The sequence below is a fragment of the Barbus barbus genome (assembly GCF_936440315.1).
Source record: "Barbus barbus genome assembly, chromosome: 1".
Lineage (NCBI taxonomy): Eukaryota > Metazoa > Chordata > Actinopteri > Cypriniformes > Cyprinidae > Barbus > Barbus barbus.
In genome coordinates this window covers 5,337,335-5,354,659 of record NC_136729.1, presented here as the reverse complement: position 1 = coordinate 5,354,659, position 17,325 = coordinate 5,337,335, and the positions used below count along the sequence as shown (strand labels likewise).

General features: G+C 38.7%; 2 protein-coding genes across 4 annotated transcripts; one reads left to right on the top strand and one right to left on the bottom strand.

The window, feature by feature from the left end:
- Positions 1-6,192: 6,192 nt before the first annotated feature.
- On the bottom strand, positions 6,193-8,358 carry LOC306875717 (large ribosomal subunit protein mL52-like). Its single transcript, XM_079426422.1, has 5 exons — positions 7,517-8,358; positions 7,212-7,281; positions 6,664-6,731; positions 6,455-6,519; positions 6,193-6,364 (listed from the first exon to the last, which is right to left on the bottom strand). The coding sequence occupies exons 1-5, from the start codon at positions 7,548-7,550 to the stop codon at positions 6,218-6,220; spliced, it is 384 nt and encodes a 127-aa protein (XP_079282548.1). The 5' UTR covers positions 7,551-8,358; the 3' UTR covers positions 6,193-6,217.
- On the top strand, positions 7,172-15,530 carry LOC306875684 (LIM domain-containing protein ajuba-like). 3 transcript variants are annotated; one of them, XM_079426364.1, is made up of 9 exons: positions 7,172-7,290; positions 10,046-11,545; positions 12,567-12,668; positions 12,778-12,845; positions 13,349-13,411; positions 13,498-13,628; positions 14,518-14,569; positions 14,654-14,722; positions 14,851-15,530. In XM_079426364.1, the coding sequence occupies exons 2-9, from the start codon at positions 10,069-10,071 to the stop codon at positions 14,980-14,982; spliced, it is 2,094 nt and encodes a 697-aa protein (XP_079282490.1). In that variant the 5' UTR covers positions 7,172-7,290; positions 10,046-10,068; the 3' UTR covers positions 14,983-15,530. The 3 variants fall into 3 exon arrangements, with proteins under 3 accessions (XP_079282490.1, XP_079282489.1, XP_079282491.1); XM_079426363.1 differs by lacking the exon at positions 7,172-7,290 and having other exon boundaries at positions 8,882-11,545; XM_079426365.1 differs by lacking the exons at positions 7,172-7,290; positions 14,518-14,569 and having other exon boundaries at positions 8,882-11,545.
- The last annotated feature ends 1,795 nt before the right edge of the window (positions 15,531-17,325 follow it).

The window sequence follows — 17,325 nt, the reverse complement described above, 5'->3', positions numbered from 1 at the left end:
ATTGTTTTACAGATTTTTCATCTTAAAATGTGGGATATCATGAAATCATTTACATGAATTTAAAATACGATGATAATTCACTTTTTATTGTCTAAAAGTGATTGAATAATTGATAGCTATTTTTCCTTTAAATTATCACTATTTTGCCCTAATAATTTTTTCCCCCTCTTTTTTTAGTGAACCAAGAAAAAAGAGTGTCGGGACATGAATGAGATAATAAAAAAAAGAGTGAGACGTTAGATGTGTGAAGAAAATAAAGTGAAATCAAGGTAAATATCACTTGCGAGCTGAATATTTTAAATTGTGTGTCATATACAATCAAGCTGTAATTTTGTCCAAATCTTTCTATCTCTCCCTTAGATATACATTTGAAGCAGGAAGTGTATTGATGTATCCAAACCCCCAGGCTAAACACATACAGTAACCTGAGTTTTGTCATATTCTGTTAGGACCCACTCCAACACACCTACCTCTAGGCTCCCAGTCTGCCATCCTCACACACTTTTGCTTCATACTCTAATATTTCTCATTTGTTTTCAACACTCATTTTTTTTTTCCCTCTTTTTTTCTTTATGTATGCACATTCACCTCATCTTTTGTCCCTGCCCTCCCCTTCCTGTCCTCTGCTCTCTCTCCTCCTGCACTTCAAAAAAACATCTGGATCTCATTCTGTGGAAAACCAAAACAACATGAGGGAGCGACAGAGTGAGAGGGATAGAGAAAGGCAGGGAAACGAACAAAGGAAAAAAACTGTTGGTGAAACTCAAACAATATGAGAACGATCAGCATATAAAACCTTGCCTTGATTTGTGTCTCAGTGCCTGTGAACAATAGTATTTTCTGAATGACAAAAGACCACGAGACAGAGATGGATAGGTTCAATAAAACTTAAAACTATACAATATATGTAATCATAACTGTGGTTTTGAAGTATTCAACGGTGTGAGAGAAATCTTGGGTTTCTGTTGTTTTTGTCAGCTTACATCTTTAACAAAACTTTCTCATAGTGCTGACAAAAATGGTTGAATCTGATCCAGGGTCCAGTAAAACACCAGAGGAAAAAATCTGCAGTTCAGCAACTGGAGCTATAATTATGGAGAGAGGCTGCTGAAATCAGCAGGAAGACCTGTGTGTGTGTGTGTGTGTGTGTATATATAGGCCTCTGTCTCTGGAAGACAGACAGAGAGAGAGAGAAATCAAGTCAGACAGTGACAAACAGTGATGTGTGACCTCCTCTCACACTGAAGACCTAAGGACTAGAAAGAAAAAGAAATTCAGAAATGAATGTTTACGCTAAAGTCTACTGTTTAGAGAATAATTAGCATACATTTTCCCTATATTTCATAGCCATACTGATTGATTTTCAAGATTTTCTCTGAAAAAAAAAAAAAATAGGAAAGTGAAATGGCATTTTGCAGCTAATATGAGTCACTATAGCAACACCCTTAATTACTTTCTCAGGCAGGAGATGGTATGGCAACAGTCTCATCTCGATGCTAGTCTGTTCCTTGGAATCCATTTTACGACAGCAGATTTGTCAAAGAAAAAACAACCGATGGCCACAGAAAGACTAGAAAAAGTGATCAAATGAAAAACATAAACATGTGGAAGCTGAAAGGGGGGAATATGTCCGTCTGCATTATGTGCTGGAACTTTTTATCCCACGATGGGAGAGACGGAGAGACAAATAGCTGCCAGAAGATCAGCAGAACAGATTCGACTTTTCCGGATCAATAACTCGCGAGAAAATCGTTTTTAATACACAAATTACGTATTTTTTCTTTTTTAGGGATGTACAAAACGAGCTACAAGCGAGGTTTCCTCAAAACAAGCTTTTCTCCGCTCTGTATAAAATACGTTGATCTCAATGCGCTGGTCCTAAGGGACCGTCTGCAAAGTGCTAAACGCGAAAAATGTTACTAATAACATACTCAATAACTTTACACTAACTCACTGTAGAATCACCAAATTCAGTGCACACATCGTTGCTCTCATGCTGGTTATACTACAACACTCATTTTGAAAGTAATTGCTTTGGCACATTTTTTAATGATTTTAAAAATTGTTAACATTGTAACACACTGTACTTTCACTAAATTCAGCTCACACATCACTGCTCTCCTGATGGTTGTACTACAACATTTATTTAGATATTTATTTATTTATTTAAATAATTGTTTTTGCATATTTTCTATAATTGTTCATTAAGAAAAAATTGGTAATAACTTTGTAACAACAGAACTTCATGATGTAATAAAATTACTTAAATGTATTAGCTTTGGTTCCACACAGTAGAAACATGTTATTTCAACTCCTAATGAAGGATGTACATAACTGAATTGAGTCAACTCAACTAAATTTAAACATTGATATTGTCAGCAGATAGACACGGGACACAGAGGTAAGTGCAACACAATGAACAGGTTTATTGAGTAATAGCAGAGGGGAATGAGATGAGCAGAATGTCCAGGTGAGCAGGCGGGGAATGGGAATGTCTCTAGGGGCTTATCTGAGTGTGAATGTCCTTTTTCCTTTTCCAGGGGATCCGGAGGTAACAGTGGAGCATGGAGACGGTGGAGAACAGGGATAGGAACACTGGAGCAACTGGTAAGTAGACAAAAGGTAAGTGGGTCAGGTTAGTCAACATGGAAAGTTTGAGACCAGAGAGTGAGTGAAGAGGAGGAGTGCAGTGATATAGTGCTGCTGATTAGTGCTGACAGGTGGCTTTGAACTAATTTACTTTTCTGTTAACTGTAGGATGTAATAGCACATAAGGAAAATAAGAATTGTTTACACAAATGATGTTGTTACCCACCTAACATATTAGAAAAACTTATACAGTTCCATGTCAATAAATAAAATCAGGTCATACAACACAATTCTTTTATGATGTTGTCACAACAGTTAATCATGTTAAATCGGTTTACTTAATCAAACTGAGTTTATACTACGTGTGTCACGCACTGCATGAAGAGGCACACGAGGAGGAATAAGGTAAGAGCTTCTTTATTAACCAAACTGAAGACAATATCAAAAGGTACGTGCAACAACTAAAGAGTTTGATGAAACCCAATAAAGTGACGATTTCATAGTTCTTATCTTTCCCCTCTTTGTAGTGAAAACAGGAGGAGGACGTCCACTATGTGTCAGGAATCCAGCAGGTAAGGGACAGGATCAACGAAGAGCTTGTAACCTCAAGACCAGTCAACGGAGGAGAGGGGTGAGTAGACCTTTAAGGTGTATGGGAAGTGGAATCAGGTGATTGAGATCGGGTGTAGGTGCAGTCCGTTATAATGTGTTTTTTGTTGTAGTTTTTTGTGTGTTAAAGTTTTATTATAGAAGTAGATACAATGATTTACACTTCCAATCATGCTCTACTCAGGACTGCAAAGGGAGAGAAATTTAGAAATCATAGAAGAAAAAAATAACAATTGTTGTGCAAAAGCTATGGTTGTTACTGTCGCAATGTGCTATATATAAATATACAAAGATGCATGTTTCAAAGGTTTTTAACACACAGGCAATCCAAACACGGTAGTTTTGTAGAGCACAGACATAATAGACGAGACCGGACTCGTGAACTGAAACAGAGGAACTGAAATACACAGTGCAAACTAATTAGTGGCACCACAGCTATATGAAAGGGCATTAAATCAGTGACCATGGCAATGAACACAGGCAGGGAAAGGTGCAAACACAAGACAAAGCCCAAGCTTAATGACACTGTGAGATTTTCTAATATGTTAGGTGGGTAACAACATCATTTGTGTAAACAATTCTTATTTTCCTTATGTGCTATTACATCCTACAGTTAACAGAAAAGTAAATTAGTTCAAAGCCACCTGTCAGCACTAATCAGCAGCACTATATCACTGCACTCCTCCTCTTCACTCACTCTCTGGTCTCAAACTTTCCATGTTGACTAACCTGACCCACTTACCTTTTGTCTACTTACCAGTTGCTCCAGTGTTCCTATCCCTGTTCTCCACCGTCTCCATGCTCCACTGTTACCTCCGGATCCCCTGGAAAAGGAAAAAGGACATTCACACTCAGATAAGCCCCTAGAGACATTCCCATTCCCCGCCTGCTCACCTGGACATTCTGCTCATCTCATTCCCCTCTGCTGTTACTCAATAAACCTGTTCATTGTGTTGCACTTACCTCTGTGTCCCGTGTCTATCTGCTGACAATATCAATGTTTAAATTTAGTTGAGTTGACTCAATTCAGTTATGTACATCCTTCATTAGGAGTTGAAATAACATGTTTCTACTGTGTGGAACCAAAGCTAATACATTTAAGTAATTTTATTACATCCTGAAGTTCTGTTGTTACAAAGTTATTACCATTTTTTTCTTAATGAACAATTATAGAAAATATGCAAAAACAATTATTTAAATAAATAAATAAATATCTAAATAAATGTTGTAGTACAACCATCAGGAGAGCAGTGATGTGTGAGCTGAATTTAGTGAAAGTACAGTGTGTTACAATGTTAACAATTTTTAAAATCATTAAAAACTGTGCCAAAGCAATTACTTTCAAAATGAGTGTTGTAGTATAACCAGCATGAGAGCAACGATGTGTGCACTGAATTTGGTGATTCTACAGTGTGTTAGTGTAAAGTTATTGAGTATGTTATTAGTAACATTTTTCGCGTTTAGCACTTAGCCTAGTGCAGCCTAATTGTGTCCAATGTGTATTAGAGAAAAACATTTATTTTAAATTCTTATTATCCAATGAAAGGTTAAATTTGTGATTTTTTTTTAAAATAAAAGATCAAAAGGATTTGCTGATTAATTTTCACAGCCTTCTTTGATCATATTTACCAAGGGTGCCGATATTTTTGGCCATGACTGTGTGTGTGTGTGTATATATATATATACATACAGTATCTCACAGAAGTGAGTACACCCCTCACATTTTTGTAAATATTTTATTATATCTTTTCATGTGACAACACTGAATAAATGACACTTAGCTACAATGTAAAGTAGTGAGTGTACAGCTTGTATAACAGAGTAAACTTACTGTCCCCTCAAAATAACTCAACACACAGCCATTAATGTCTAAACCGCTGGCCACAAAAGAGAGTACACCCCTAAGTGAAAATGTCCAAATTGCCCAAAACTGAAAGAGGCTGCGGTGAAAGCCTGGAAAAGCATCACAAAAGAAGAATGCAAAAGTTTGGTGATGTCAATGGGTCACAGGCTTGATGCAATTATTGAAAGCAAAGGATTTGCAACTAAATATCAAGTCTTTTTCACTTTAATCTAATGTTAATTCTATCTGTTCCAATACTTTTGGTAACATGAAAAATGGGTGGGTTCAAAGAAAAGGTGCTATCTTCTAAGTTGTGTATCAGATCCAGATGAAAATACCTGTAAATAAAAGCTGAAATGTTAATCTCTCATCTCATATTCATATTTTGATGCCAAACCCAAATGTTTACAGTCTACAGCAAAAATAAAGGAATTGGCCTTACTGTTCCAATACTTTTAGAGGGCACTGTATATATATAAATTAAAAAAATATTATTTCAATTGAAAATATATAAAATATCATCACCAACAGCATTTAAAAAAATATCAATAAAAGTAAACCTTTTCTTCCACAAAACAATATTAAGTGCACAACTGTTTTCTACACTGAAAATAATGAGCATATTACAATGATTTCTGATTCTGAACAATCATGTGACAATGAAGACTGAAGTAATGGCTGCTGAACATTTTTTTATATTTCCACAACACAAACTGAGGTTGACTTATTTTGCCATTTCACAATCCACCACAAATGCTTTTGCCTGAAATAAAATTTGTATGTACAGTTTCTATAAAAAAAATGAAAGCCTCTCCTTTTTTTAAAAAAAAAACAGTTTTCCACATTTCAAAATAAAAGCAGAAAATATAATAGTATCGTCTACAAAATTTGTATTAAAAAAATAAATTCCAACTGTTTCTGTTTATGAGCTGCAAACTATCATAATTGTACCCTAAGGGAAATTTCTAAGCAAATTGTTTTTTCCCCCACAACAACAGTCCCTGAAATAAGTGTCTTAGACTGCATCTGCTTAACCCCTTTGCTCAGAACTTAATGTCCTTTACAATAAAAACTGTTTTATTTTCTACCACTATAAAAGTGTGTATTGTTATAGTGTGTTGGTGTTTAACAATAAAAACAGAAATCATGGCCAAGCTTTTTTGTCCCGAAGTATCTTTATTTTTTGTTCTTTAATAATACATTTCCTTTAGGTTTTAGCAATAAGGATTTCACATGCTCTTCTTTCCGTTTCTCCTCTTCCTTCTTCTCCTGCCATTGCTTCATCCCTTCATCCACCTCTGCACTGAGATACACCGCTCTTCTCTAAATGTGCACACAAATGTAAACATTTGAAACATTTCAAGTTTTACTTTAAAGGAAGAAAACAACAATCCAAAAACATAAGAGTCTTACAGCAAACTCCTCTCTTTGCTTTTGTCTGCGGATCTGCCCCTTCAATAGAGGTGCAGGCTTTCCATCTGAAAATTACATCATTTATACAAATCCTTGTCAGTGCTTATATTCTCATTCACAGATTCACTGTTGACAGTGTTTTGAACTGACAACAAATCCACACCCCATTGTTGCCTTTGGCTTTTAGCAAAATATAAAATAAATTTCACCTGCATATGACCAGTCAGGCAGATCTGTTAATGGCCCATATTCTGATCCACTATGTGCTAAACCGTTTCTGCAGACAAACAGCATGACAATGAAGCAATTAGGGATAGTAAAGATCCATTTCCAAAAGCATAAAGATAAAATAACTGTATACTTACATTCTGTGAAAATGAAAATGTTAGAAATGTTAGGAAAAGGGTAAAAGTATTTGTAAAACAGTTTTATTTATCATATGTTCTCATTTTTATTGTTTTATTTTTGTAATGCCATAATTTTGTTTTGATCTGTTTGATATTTGCAATAGTTACTATTTATTATTTTATATTGTCTGATTTTTCATGAATTGTAGCAACAACAAAAAAAGTGTGTCAGTTTGATCCTCAAACATTATTATAGTTGTTAATTATAATATTAGTAGGTTATATGGAACCCACACAAAGTTAATAATTACAAGTGAGATCTTTTGACCACACACTAGGAAATGACCCCGGGTCATCTTGACCCAAATACAAGTACAATTTGTTAATGTCAAACTGCAGAGGAAACTCACTCCAGTCTCCACTTCTTTCCTGCTAGGGTCACACATGACGATGAAAATGGGCGTATAGACTGCCTCGACACTGTAAAAGGTAAGTGAAATCAAAAATGACCATTAGGAAAAACGTACTGTTCACTCATCAGCCGTTACTTTTTGTGACAGAGTACTAACACCATAGACATTCATTAGCACGCTTTTACAAGAATAACGTTTAGATGCATTCCTGAGCTCAATAACACAACGTCTGTTTTCCAACACTGCAAGACAGGTCACAAAAACAAATATTCTGCTAAATATCGACTAACATACTGCCTCACCTGCGGTACAGAACGTCCTCAAGGATGCTGCCATTTTGGATTATAACAACTACGGAAAGCAAGAGGTACAAACTAGAAACTGCGCTGAAGTACGGCGGCGAGACTTGTTTCTACCAGTAGATGATGCTGCAGTCACATTAAATGCAATACAGACTCGCCTGATTCACCTGTTGATTAAACTACACTTAGTTTATTTCCAGCCTTTCTAATCACAGATAAAAACCAAAAATAAAACAAACGAGTTAGAACGTGTAAACTGAGAATTCTTTTAGCTGCCAGAGGTGGTTTTATGTAGCCTATTACAAATGTTTCCTTGTGGCGTTCTAAATAGAACGTTGAATGGGCTTTCGAAGCATTTATTTAACAACTGACTGACATGTTCTCATTCATTTAGCAGTATTAAGATGAAAAAAGCTCTTGTAAAAACAACACAGAGGCGCCTCAGTCCGGCCCTTAACACCTTCCGCTTCGATAATAAATTGATCCCTTCGTTCCTCCTGTCCTGTGTACGGGCTCGAGCAGTCCTTAGTAAGCGCTGAAACATTCCCGCGTGCGCTCCAGAACAAGTCCCCACTCGCTTGTGCGCGCTCCCACAAAACCGCAGGAGAAGCTGTAGAAGGGGAGGAGGGAGCTCCGGGGTAGGGAAAAAACCAGGTTTTAAACAAAAGAACGGCACTGGGTCTTTTTAGGGTCTCGGTGGGGTTGAATACAGTAACCATACGACAGCAGGTCAGTTGTCACCGGAATTTATGCCACTCGGTAACTATGGAGCAGTGAGAGGCATTTTCCGCGATGGAAGAAAAGAAAAAACAGTCACATTGTTGCACACACGCAGCCGACTCACGCTGTCCCAGGGAACTTAGCGATATCCCTCCGCGCATTCCACAGACGAAAGGCACGGCACGACCAATTAGGCCTTAGGGTTGGTAAAACGACGCAGAAAATATGTGAGGTCTTCGAACCATTTGCATGTTTACAGGTTTCTGTTTATTTAAAGGCTACTTTAAGTCGAATTAAATCGATTCATGTGTTGCCACATTACGTGTAATAAAACACAAGGTGTTATAAACAAAAGAGAAATTATTTGATTCATGACTGCATTGTGCTTTCTTAGTTTATTGTCTTATTTACAGACAGTTGACTCGTGTGCATTTATTAATTAAACCACTCATTCTGAGCCCTCAGACTAACATAAAATGTATTTGTCTTTTTTATTTTAGTCATTTGATAAATGTGTGCGATTATGTCAAGGTTGTTTGTGTAAATCCAAACAGTAGGCTGAACCAATGGGAACAGTCTGTTTAAGAAGTTGGGCTGTGACGAAATAGTGGGATGCTATTCATGCGCGCTGCCCGGGGGAAAGGTGTTCCGGTCGGGAAAAAAGCCACAGAGGAAGAAGAAAAGGGGAGGAAGGGAACATTTGGAAAGAAAGAAACTGTACGTTGAACATTTTAGCGCAGTTTTCCGGCGTAGAGTGCGCAGTCCGTGCTTATCTCTGCGAATATGTTTGGGTGACTTCCTCCCTTTGATTCGCTGCAGCTGGTTTTTAATTGTTACACGCTTTTGAAGATTTCCACTTCTGGGGAATAATGTTAATTTTCTTTCAAACTGGACTGGGCAAAGTGGAAATCCTGCGGGACAACAGGAGGCTTTGATCTGCCTTGTACCTTTTTCGCTGAGGAATAAACGCTTTTGAGTTCTCGGATACGGACGGCGCATTTATCCGCACAGAGAAACGTTTTCAAGTTGCTTTTGTTGAAAGCCGCTAGTTTAGTCAGAAAGTGGCCGTGGTGTTGTATCCTATAACCCGTGTGTTTAACTCCAACACAATCAAAGGAACCGCGTTGGAATTTATTCCGTATTCAGACTCCGTTCTTATTTTTAAACAACCGGCAGCGCCGTTCAAATAAAACCACAGAGACAAAGAACCAAGTGGTAATTATAAGACTTGCAAGTGTTGCGGATGTGGCTGCGAGACTTCAGCGTTTGAATGGATCGGTTCTGCGCGAGTCTGGGAGCGGAATTCAAGGCTCTTTGAAACCTGACGGTAGTTTTCACACGTTAATTTGCTCACTGCCGAAGACAAGGCCGCAAGTAGCTGCAAAAAGGATAGCAAACAAATGGATGAACATGCTTCTGTTCACACACATGTCCAGCAAATTCATCACAAACAAACAGTTTGGAGACAAACCGCTTGTTTTCAAGTCTAACTAGTAAGACATGTAGCCTGCAGAAAATGTCATAGTTTTTATTTATCTTCAAAGTCAAATATTTATTTTTTGTAGAACATCAGAAAGTATTCGTTTTTAACACTTTGGTTTTTTGTGTGGATTAGTTTTTTTTATAGTTATTTTGTTATAACCTTTGGATGTCACACATCTATTGTTCTATCTGCTGTTGAAACACTTGAATGATGCTTGTGCCCACACTGTATTTCACTGTATTTATTTAGTACACTATTTAAACTGTAGTTGCTTTCAGGTGGCATCTAAGAGAAATTCAATTCGTACTTTATATTTTATATCATAGTTGAGAGTATTATTAAAACAACAATGGAACGACTTGGCAGCAAACTCAAGCAAAAGCTCAAACTGAGTGACTCTGGAAGTGTCAAATTCAGCAAAAAGAAAAACGACTTGGCCAATGCAAATAACAGTAACAGCAACAATGCCAATGATGGGACCCTAGCACAGAACAGCGCACCTGTGAGTACGCCTCAGTTCCCGCTCTCCTGTTCCACCTCCGTAGAGGTGTGTGGCCAGTCAGCCGGAAGACCAGGCAAAGTGGCCACTTCTCAGAGAATCGCACCCTCAAATACCACCTCGGCCACGGTACCTGAGGATTGCGGGCCTGGGATCGAACATCACCCGTCTACTCTTGCCCCTCTGCGGCATCGGTCGCCCCAGCAGCGAGCATCGTGCTACTTACCAGAAGCGGTGGAACGGGTCAACTCGCCCAGAGGTGAAGGTGACCCACAGGGAGTGTACAGCCCGAATTCTCGCGCAGCCTTGAAGCAGCGGCGTTATTCTCTGGAACTCCAGCAGCTCGTTCGCCGCCAGCAGCTTCTTGCCCAGCCTCCTCCGGTGTCGTCTATTCCACCTCCGTACCCAACACACAGCTCGGCAGCCCGTTCGTCTGCTGTAGAGCCCAGCTTCCTCCATGATTTAGAGCGTCACAAGCGCTTGTCTCTGCAAGAAGCTCTGTTCTACAAGCGTTTGAGCTCAGGTGGCGAACCCTGGGACAGCGTGCGCCCCGCTTCCCTCTCGCACCCCCCGCAGAGGACCCATGACAGCGGCATAGGGGGCTTCTTCTTCCCCCCTGCACCAGCGTTCAGCCCCTGCTCCTCTTTTAGCTTACAAGAGTCCGTGTTGGCAAGCCCTCGCTCCAGTTTTGCGAGCAGTACTGCTAGCGGAGGAGGCGGAGGTGGCGGGAGTCCCATGGGAAGTCGGTGCAGCAGTAACCGGACCAGCGGCATTAGTTTGGGCTACGACACCCGCCATACACCTGGGCCCACCCAGCAGCTCCAGCTCTCCTCAACCCAACTCGGTGGCGCCACCTCGGGTCAAGCGTACCCCGTACAGGCATCTGGGAAAACAGGAGCGCCCCCTATGGAGGTTTGGAGGGACTGTCTCGAAGGGGTGTCTGGAGTTGGAGGAAGTGCACACGATAGCCGTCACTCATATCCACCCGCACTAAGCACACATACTGTCACCTTCCACCGAGCAGAACCAGAATGGGGTCCCACTGACCAGCGGGGATCAAGAGGCGACGGTGTGGGTGACAGGGCGCGACACTCCGACTTGCTAGGAACCCGATACCAGCAGGAGCTCACCCGCCTGCTATTGAGAGATGCTGCCCTGGAAGGAGAAGCGTTACTTGGAGGCCTGACTTTAAAAGGACAGCCCGTGTCTGCCACCATCCCACCCAGCTCCGTATCTACTCCAGCCCCAGTTGGAGCTCCAGGGAAATCCTTGGAAGAACAGGCTGGAAGGGAGTCTGTGTCATCTGTGGACAGACAGGAGTACTTCGGTGAGATCACTAACTCATCCAATTTGGCTAGTTTGTTTATGACAAATGATGTTTGTTTCTCTGGCAGGTTGTGTATGTGTGTGATGTGGTGAGATGAAGACTGCTTCAGAACTGCTAAAACATGCAAACGTTCTCAGAAGCAAAAAGCAAGACATGAAACGCATCCAGTCAGACTTCAAAAATACATACTAGCCTTTCAGTTTCCTTCCATATATATATATATATATCTATCCATCCCCTCCACCCAAGGCTACATAGAATTCTGAACCGACTCCAAAGTCAAAAATATCTGCCTAGAGCGAGCATAGTGATTATGCATGTCCCCAAATTACAGGCTCTGTGATGCGCTGACCATACCAAAGAGCTGTAATACAGTAGGGCAGAGGCTTGGTTGAAAGAAGGGTTCTCTCTGTGTGTGTTTGTTTGTGTGCTTTCAGCCAGCCACAGTTTGAGTGAGGGTGTGTTCGTGTGTTAGCGTGCACTAGCGTGTGCTGGCGTGTGCTTGTTTAGCTCAGGTATTTGAGTCCTGAGGGAAGGCTCTCTCACACACTCAATTGTGAGGGTTGGGTGCGTGTTTGTGCCTTCTGTGTGTGTAGTTCTTTGTTGCGACAAGGAAACCTCCCTGTTGTCTGAAAAGCACCTGTGTAAAGTTGAAGACATTACCTCATTCCGACACATTACAATATATAATTCCTGCATCCAACAGCCTATTAGCCTTTTTTCGAGTAATAAAGGGGTTGTGGAGTTCAGATTTATCAGTGTATGTGTACTGTTACTACAAGAAACAAACCCACTGGCTGGTATTATGGGAGAAGAATGCACGAGTCATGCGGCGCAGACACGTATTTTTGAGTCCAGACAGCTCTGCCGCCTGCATTTTATGTAATTGGTATGCTTGGATGATGACCTCATTGTCCTTGACCACTCAAGTTGTGTGTGTGTGTGTGATTGTTGTGAAGCTTCTGATGCATCTGTTTATAGTGTACTCAGACAGTGTTTGTGGTTGTATTCTTGTTTTCAGGTACATGTGTGAAGTGCAGTAAAGGTGTATATGGTGCAGATAATGCTTGCCAGGCTCTGGACAGCCTCTATCACACCTGCTGCTTCACATGTGTTTCCTGCGGTGAGTCATCAGTCATATAACCAAAGCCAGTATTTCAATACCTCTTCATTTGGGTCAATATCTCTCATGCTGGTCTGAAACAGCTGTCTTATCTTGTTTTTACTTGAAGGGCGAACGCTCCGCAACAAGGACTTTTACAACGTTAATGGCTCAGTTTACTGTAAGGAGGATTACATGGTAGGGATGACTTCATGTGGTCTTTTTAGTATTTATTTTAGTTAGTGTTAAGGGGTTGAATTTACTTTAAAATTACTTTTTATTTTAATGTATAAAATTTAAAATAATATTTTTTGAAAAAAAATATCCAAGAGCACATCTGCTATTAAAAAAACAAACAGAAACTGGGTGCTCAGGAAATGGTACAAGATAAAAAAAATACATTTGTAGTATATTTATATTTAATATTTATTTTTTCCAAATAATTTGATTTAAATGTTCTACTTAAAAAAAAAAATTAAATATAAAATATTGATTTAATATTTTGATAAAAAATAAAAGCAGCACTAATTATATTTAAAGTATTCTATAATATTTATAATAGTATATATTTTAATTTTTTTTATTATTATTTAAAACATTGTACACACTTATATTTAGTATTCCTTAAATTCTGTTATGTTGTTCAGTGATGGATATTTTAATGAATATTCCATTGTTTTCCCAATCTGTCTTCATTACAGTTCTCAGGCTTCCAGGAGGCAGCTGAGAAATGCAGTGTTTGTGGTCACCTCATCTTGGAGCAGGTAAGTGTTCTCTGCACGAGATCAGTGTCAGAGTTTGAAGGTTGCATGGGTTGAGTGTTAACTCTCTGTTGATCTGTGTAACTCAGATTCTGCAGGCTCTAGGGAACTGCTATCACCCTGGATGTTTCCGCTGTACGGTCTGCTCAAAGGCTTTGGACGGGGTGCCATTCACAGTAGACTACCTCAACAATGTCTACTGCGTCTCTGACTACAACAGGTCTGTTAGTGAACCGTGTTATAAGTGACATGACAACAATGCAATTTGTCTAAAATTACCAACTGCTCTGAAGCCCTTTTTGCTAGATTTGTTGCCGTTTAGGATTAGTTGTGAGCTGAAGAAAGCTAAAAGTAATTGTTTCCTTAATTTAATTTTTTAGTAAATAGTGTGGCGATAGTGCCATTTCTCTCTTAAAAAACACGCATTATCAAATTGTGCAAGGCTAATGCATTTCATAACGTGGATTATTTTTCTATTTACTGATAGAACAATTGAAAATATCTCAATTTCCTGTATCATAGTCACTAACTCTGCAGCACAATGCCTATATAGTGACAAAAAGTTCATGCAAACTACTGTTCAGAGAAAAATGGGCATGTAGTGCAAGAGGTGAGTAAATTGTAAAAACCAACACTGCCACATAGAGATGAACATAGAGAAACATAGAGAAAATTAATATTTTTAAGAAAGGATACATTAAACTGATTGAAAGTGACACTAGAGATATTTGTTACAAACGATTACTTTTCAAATGTTGTTCTTTTTAACTTTCTATTCATTTTTTTAAGCAGTTTCAACACTGATAATTATTATTGATCACCAAATTATATTAGAGTGATTTCTAAAGGATCATGTGACACCAAAAACTGAAAGTTTTTAGTGACATAATTGATCAAATAACCAATTTATTTGAATTTAATGTTAGCAGTTAATAGTTTTGCCTGTTTATTTGAATAAACTTCCCTCTAGTCAGCCATTAATTCCAACAGTACCACGTGGTTGTTGTCCCATTTCTGTTTGAATGCCACATCTACATCAACATTGGGCACATCCAAAACATTTGATGTGCTTGATGTGGATTCAATTATTTATATTTTTTTTTCTTCAGGACATTTGCTCCCAAATGCGCTGCCTGTTTACAACCAATCTTACCTGCTGAGGTAAATGATGCCCTAGTAGTTCAGCAGATGCTTTCAGATCAATTCAGGAGAAAGATTTCGATGGTGTGTGTTTGTGTTTTTCAGGGCAGTGAGGAGATCCTCAGGGTGGTGTCAATGAACAAAGATTATCACTTTGAGTGTTATCACTGTGAGGTGGGTTTTATGGAGAGTAGTTTGGATAAGACGATTGTCATCATTTAGTAGGATATCAGATAAGCGCATATCTACATGTTATGGCACAGGCTTTGTAATGATCACAATCCTCTCGCCCTCTTTTTCAGGAGTGTGGGAAGCAGCTCTCCGATGAGCCTGGATCTCAGTGCTTCCCTCTGGATTCCCACCTCCTCTGCCACTCTTGCCACATGACCAGGGTGGGCGTCACACATAAACCTCCCCCTCACAACACACACTGAAATGAGAACTAATGTGCCTGACCAACTACTTTGTACTCACATATGCACACTAGTGACCACTGTAAATTGTTGTCTTTCTAATGTTCCTCTTCTATGCCAGCTCTATTGTTTTTGAAGATGGCGAGAGGGGAGAAAACACGTTTTCTCTTACTGAGACGAGGTCATAATGCATTTCAAACGCAAATCCCAGTACTGGTACAAACTATATCACCCCCTAGTGGCTGGGAAGTGCAGCAACTGAATCCTGCTGAACCGAATATTTCTACACAAGTTCTGAGTTTAAGATTGTTGCCTGCTTATTTCATTGTTAGAGGGAGTTGAATTATCACAGAACACTGTTTTACCCTCATATCTACTGTTCGTTGTAGGGAAAAAACAAGGGATTTAAATTTTTTTATTTTTTTTTGCTTAACATTTTTCTATATTTAATATCACTAGCAAAGATTTTGCACTTAAACATGTTTACCTATTAAGAGATTTCTTTTTTTAAATAAAGTGATTGCAAAAAAACATTCCTTTATCGGTTTTAATAAATCTTTCAGTGTATGAATTTGTCTGTTTCTTGTATAATTCACACATTCAATTGAGAAATCGAATACTGACAATGTTTTATGAGAGAGCACCTATTACAATTTATAAAATCATTCTCGAACAGATATAACGCGTGTGTGTGTATATATATATATATATATATATACACACACAGTACATATTTAATCAGTTTAAGTTTAAAACTTCAAAAAAGTGCTAGAGAATCTTTCATGACCTCCCCATGTCTTTAATACTAATTCTCTTCAATATTTATTTGACCCTCTAACACTCTATTTTGTGTCTATTTAACCCTCTGGTTGTGTTCGGACGCCGGTCACGCCCGTTGTGTTCCCGGTCAAAAATGACCGGACTCCAAACAACTGCTTATAAATCTGTCGTTATGCTATATTATCACTAAATATTGGATTCATTATTTTTGTCAACTTGTTTTGTGTTTCTATTTGCATCCAATTAATCGTAGGCCTCATTTATCTAAAAGTAGGCACCTAATTTTATCAGTGAAAACAGCATTTTTTATTAATAATTTTCACAATATTAAATAAAAAATTGCAATGTTTCTCACACTAGTGTACTTTGTTTAATCAGGAAGTTTGCTTTTAAATGCTTTTATTTTGTACGAAATTGTAAAAAGTCACACTTGTCAAAAATGGCCGGCCATTGAAAGTGAATGGGGACGAATGAAAGTAAGAGAAACAGCTAGTGTTCAGGAGCATGTTGGGCTTGCAAACATAAATGCCTTGGACCAGTGCGTGCATGTATACTCATGCTATCACACACACACACACACACACATCTATGCATACAAACTATTGTATTACACCTATTTCATCCTACACTGAACTGTATGCAATATGCTTTTATGAATCTGATATTATAACTCTCTCTCTCTCACACACACACAATGCACACAAATGCTCAAACTGCCTTGTCTTTGGCCTGCATTGACTTCAAAATAATCTTTTTTTTTTTCCATCCTTTGACCAGAACGTTACATCAACTTCAGCTGGGTCCTCAAAATCAGAAGATTGCTCCTTTTCAGTTGTTGCAAGGTTTTCAGCTTGTCCAGTGATATTTTTATCTTCCAATATATCTTGCAATGCATCGTCACTGTAAAATTCTTCTTCAGTTGTCTCTTCCTCGTGTAAATGACAAGCAAGGCACTGTGAGGCATTTGTATGCTCTAGCATTTAATTTTAAACTTGTTTACTCTGAGAGAACACGAAAGCCTCAAAACATAGTCACAATGTTTTATCTAGAATATGTGGTGAAAGAAAATATTATTTTTGAGGTCAATGCAGGCTAAAGACAAGGCAGTTTGAGCATGTGTGTGTGTGTGAGAGAGAGAGAGTTATATCATATTCATAAATTGCATGCAGTTCAGGGTAGGATGAAATAGGTGTAATACAATAGTTTGTATGCATGGATGGATGGGTGTGTGTGTGTGTGTGTGCGCGTGTGTGTGATAGCTCGAGTATAAATGCATCCACACATGCACAGGTCCAAGGTCTTTGTTTGCAAGCACAACATGCTCCGGAACTAGTTGTTTCTTTCATTCTTCCCCATTCACGTTCAGTGTGACTTTGTGCAATTTTGTACAAAATAAAAGCATTTAAAAGCAAACTTCCTGATTAAACATTAAAGCACACTAGTGTGAGAAACAGTGCAAATTTTCATAATTTTTTCTCATATTGTGAAAAGAATTCATAAAAAATGATTTTTTCACTCAAACAATTAGGTGCCTACTTTTAGATAAATGAGGCCTACGATTAATCAGAAGCAAATTGAAACAAA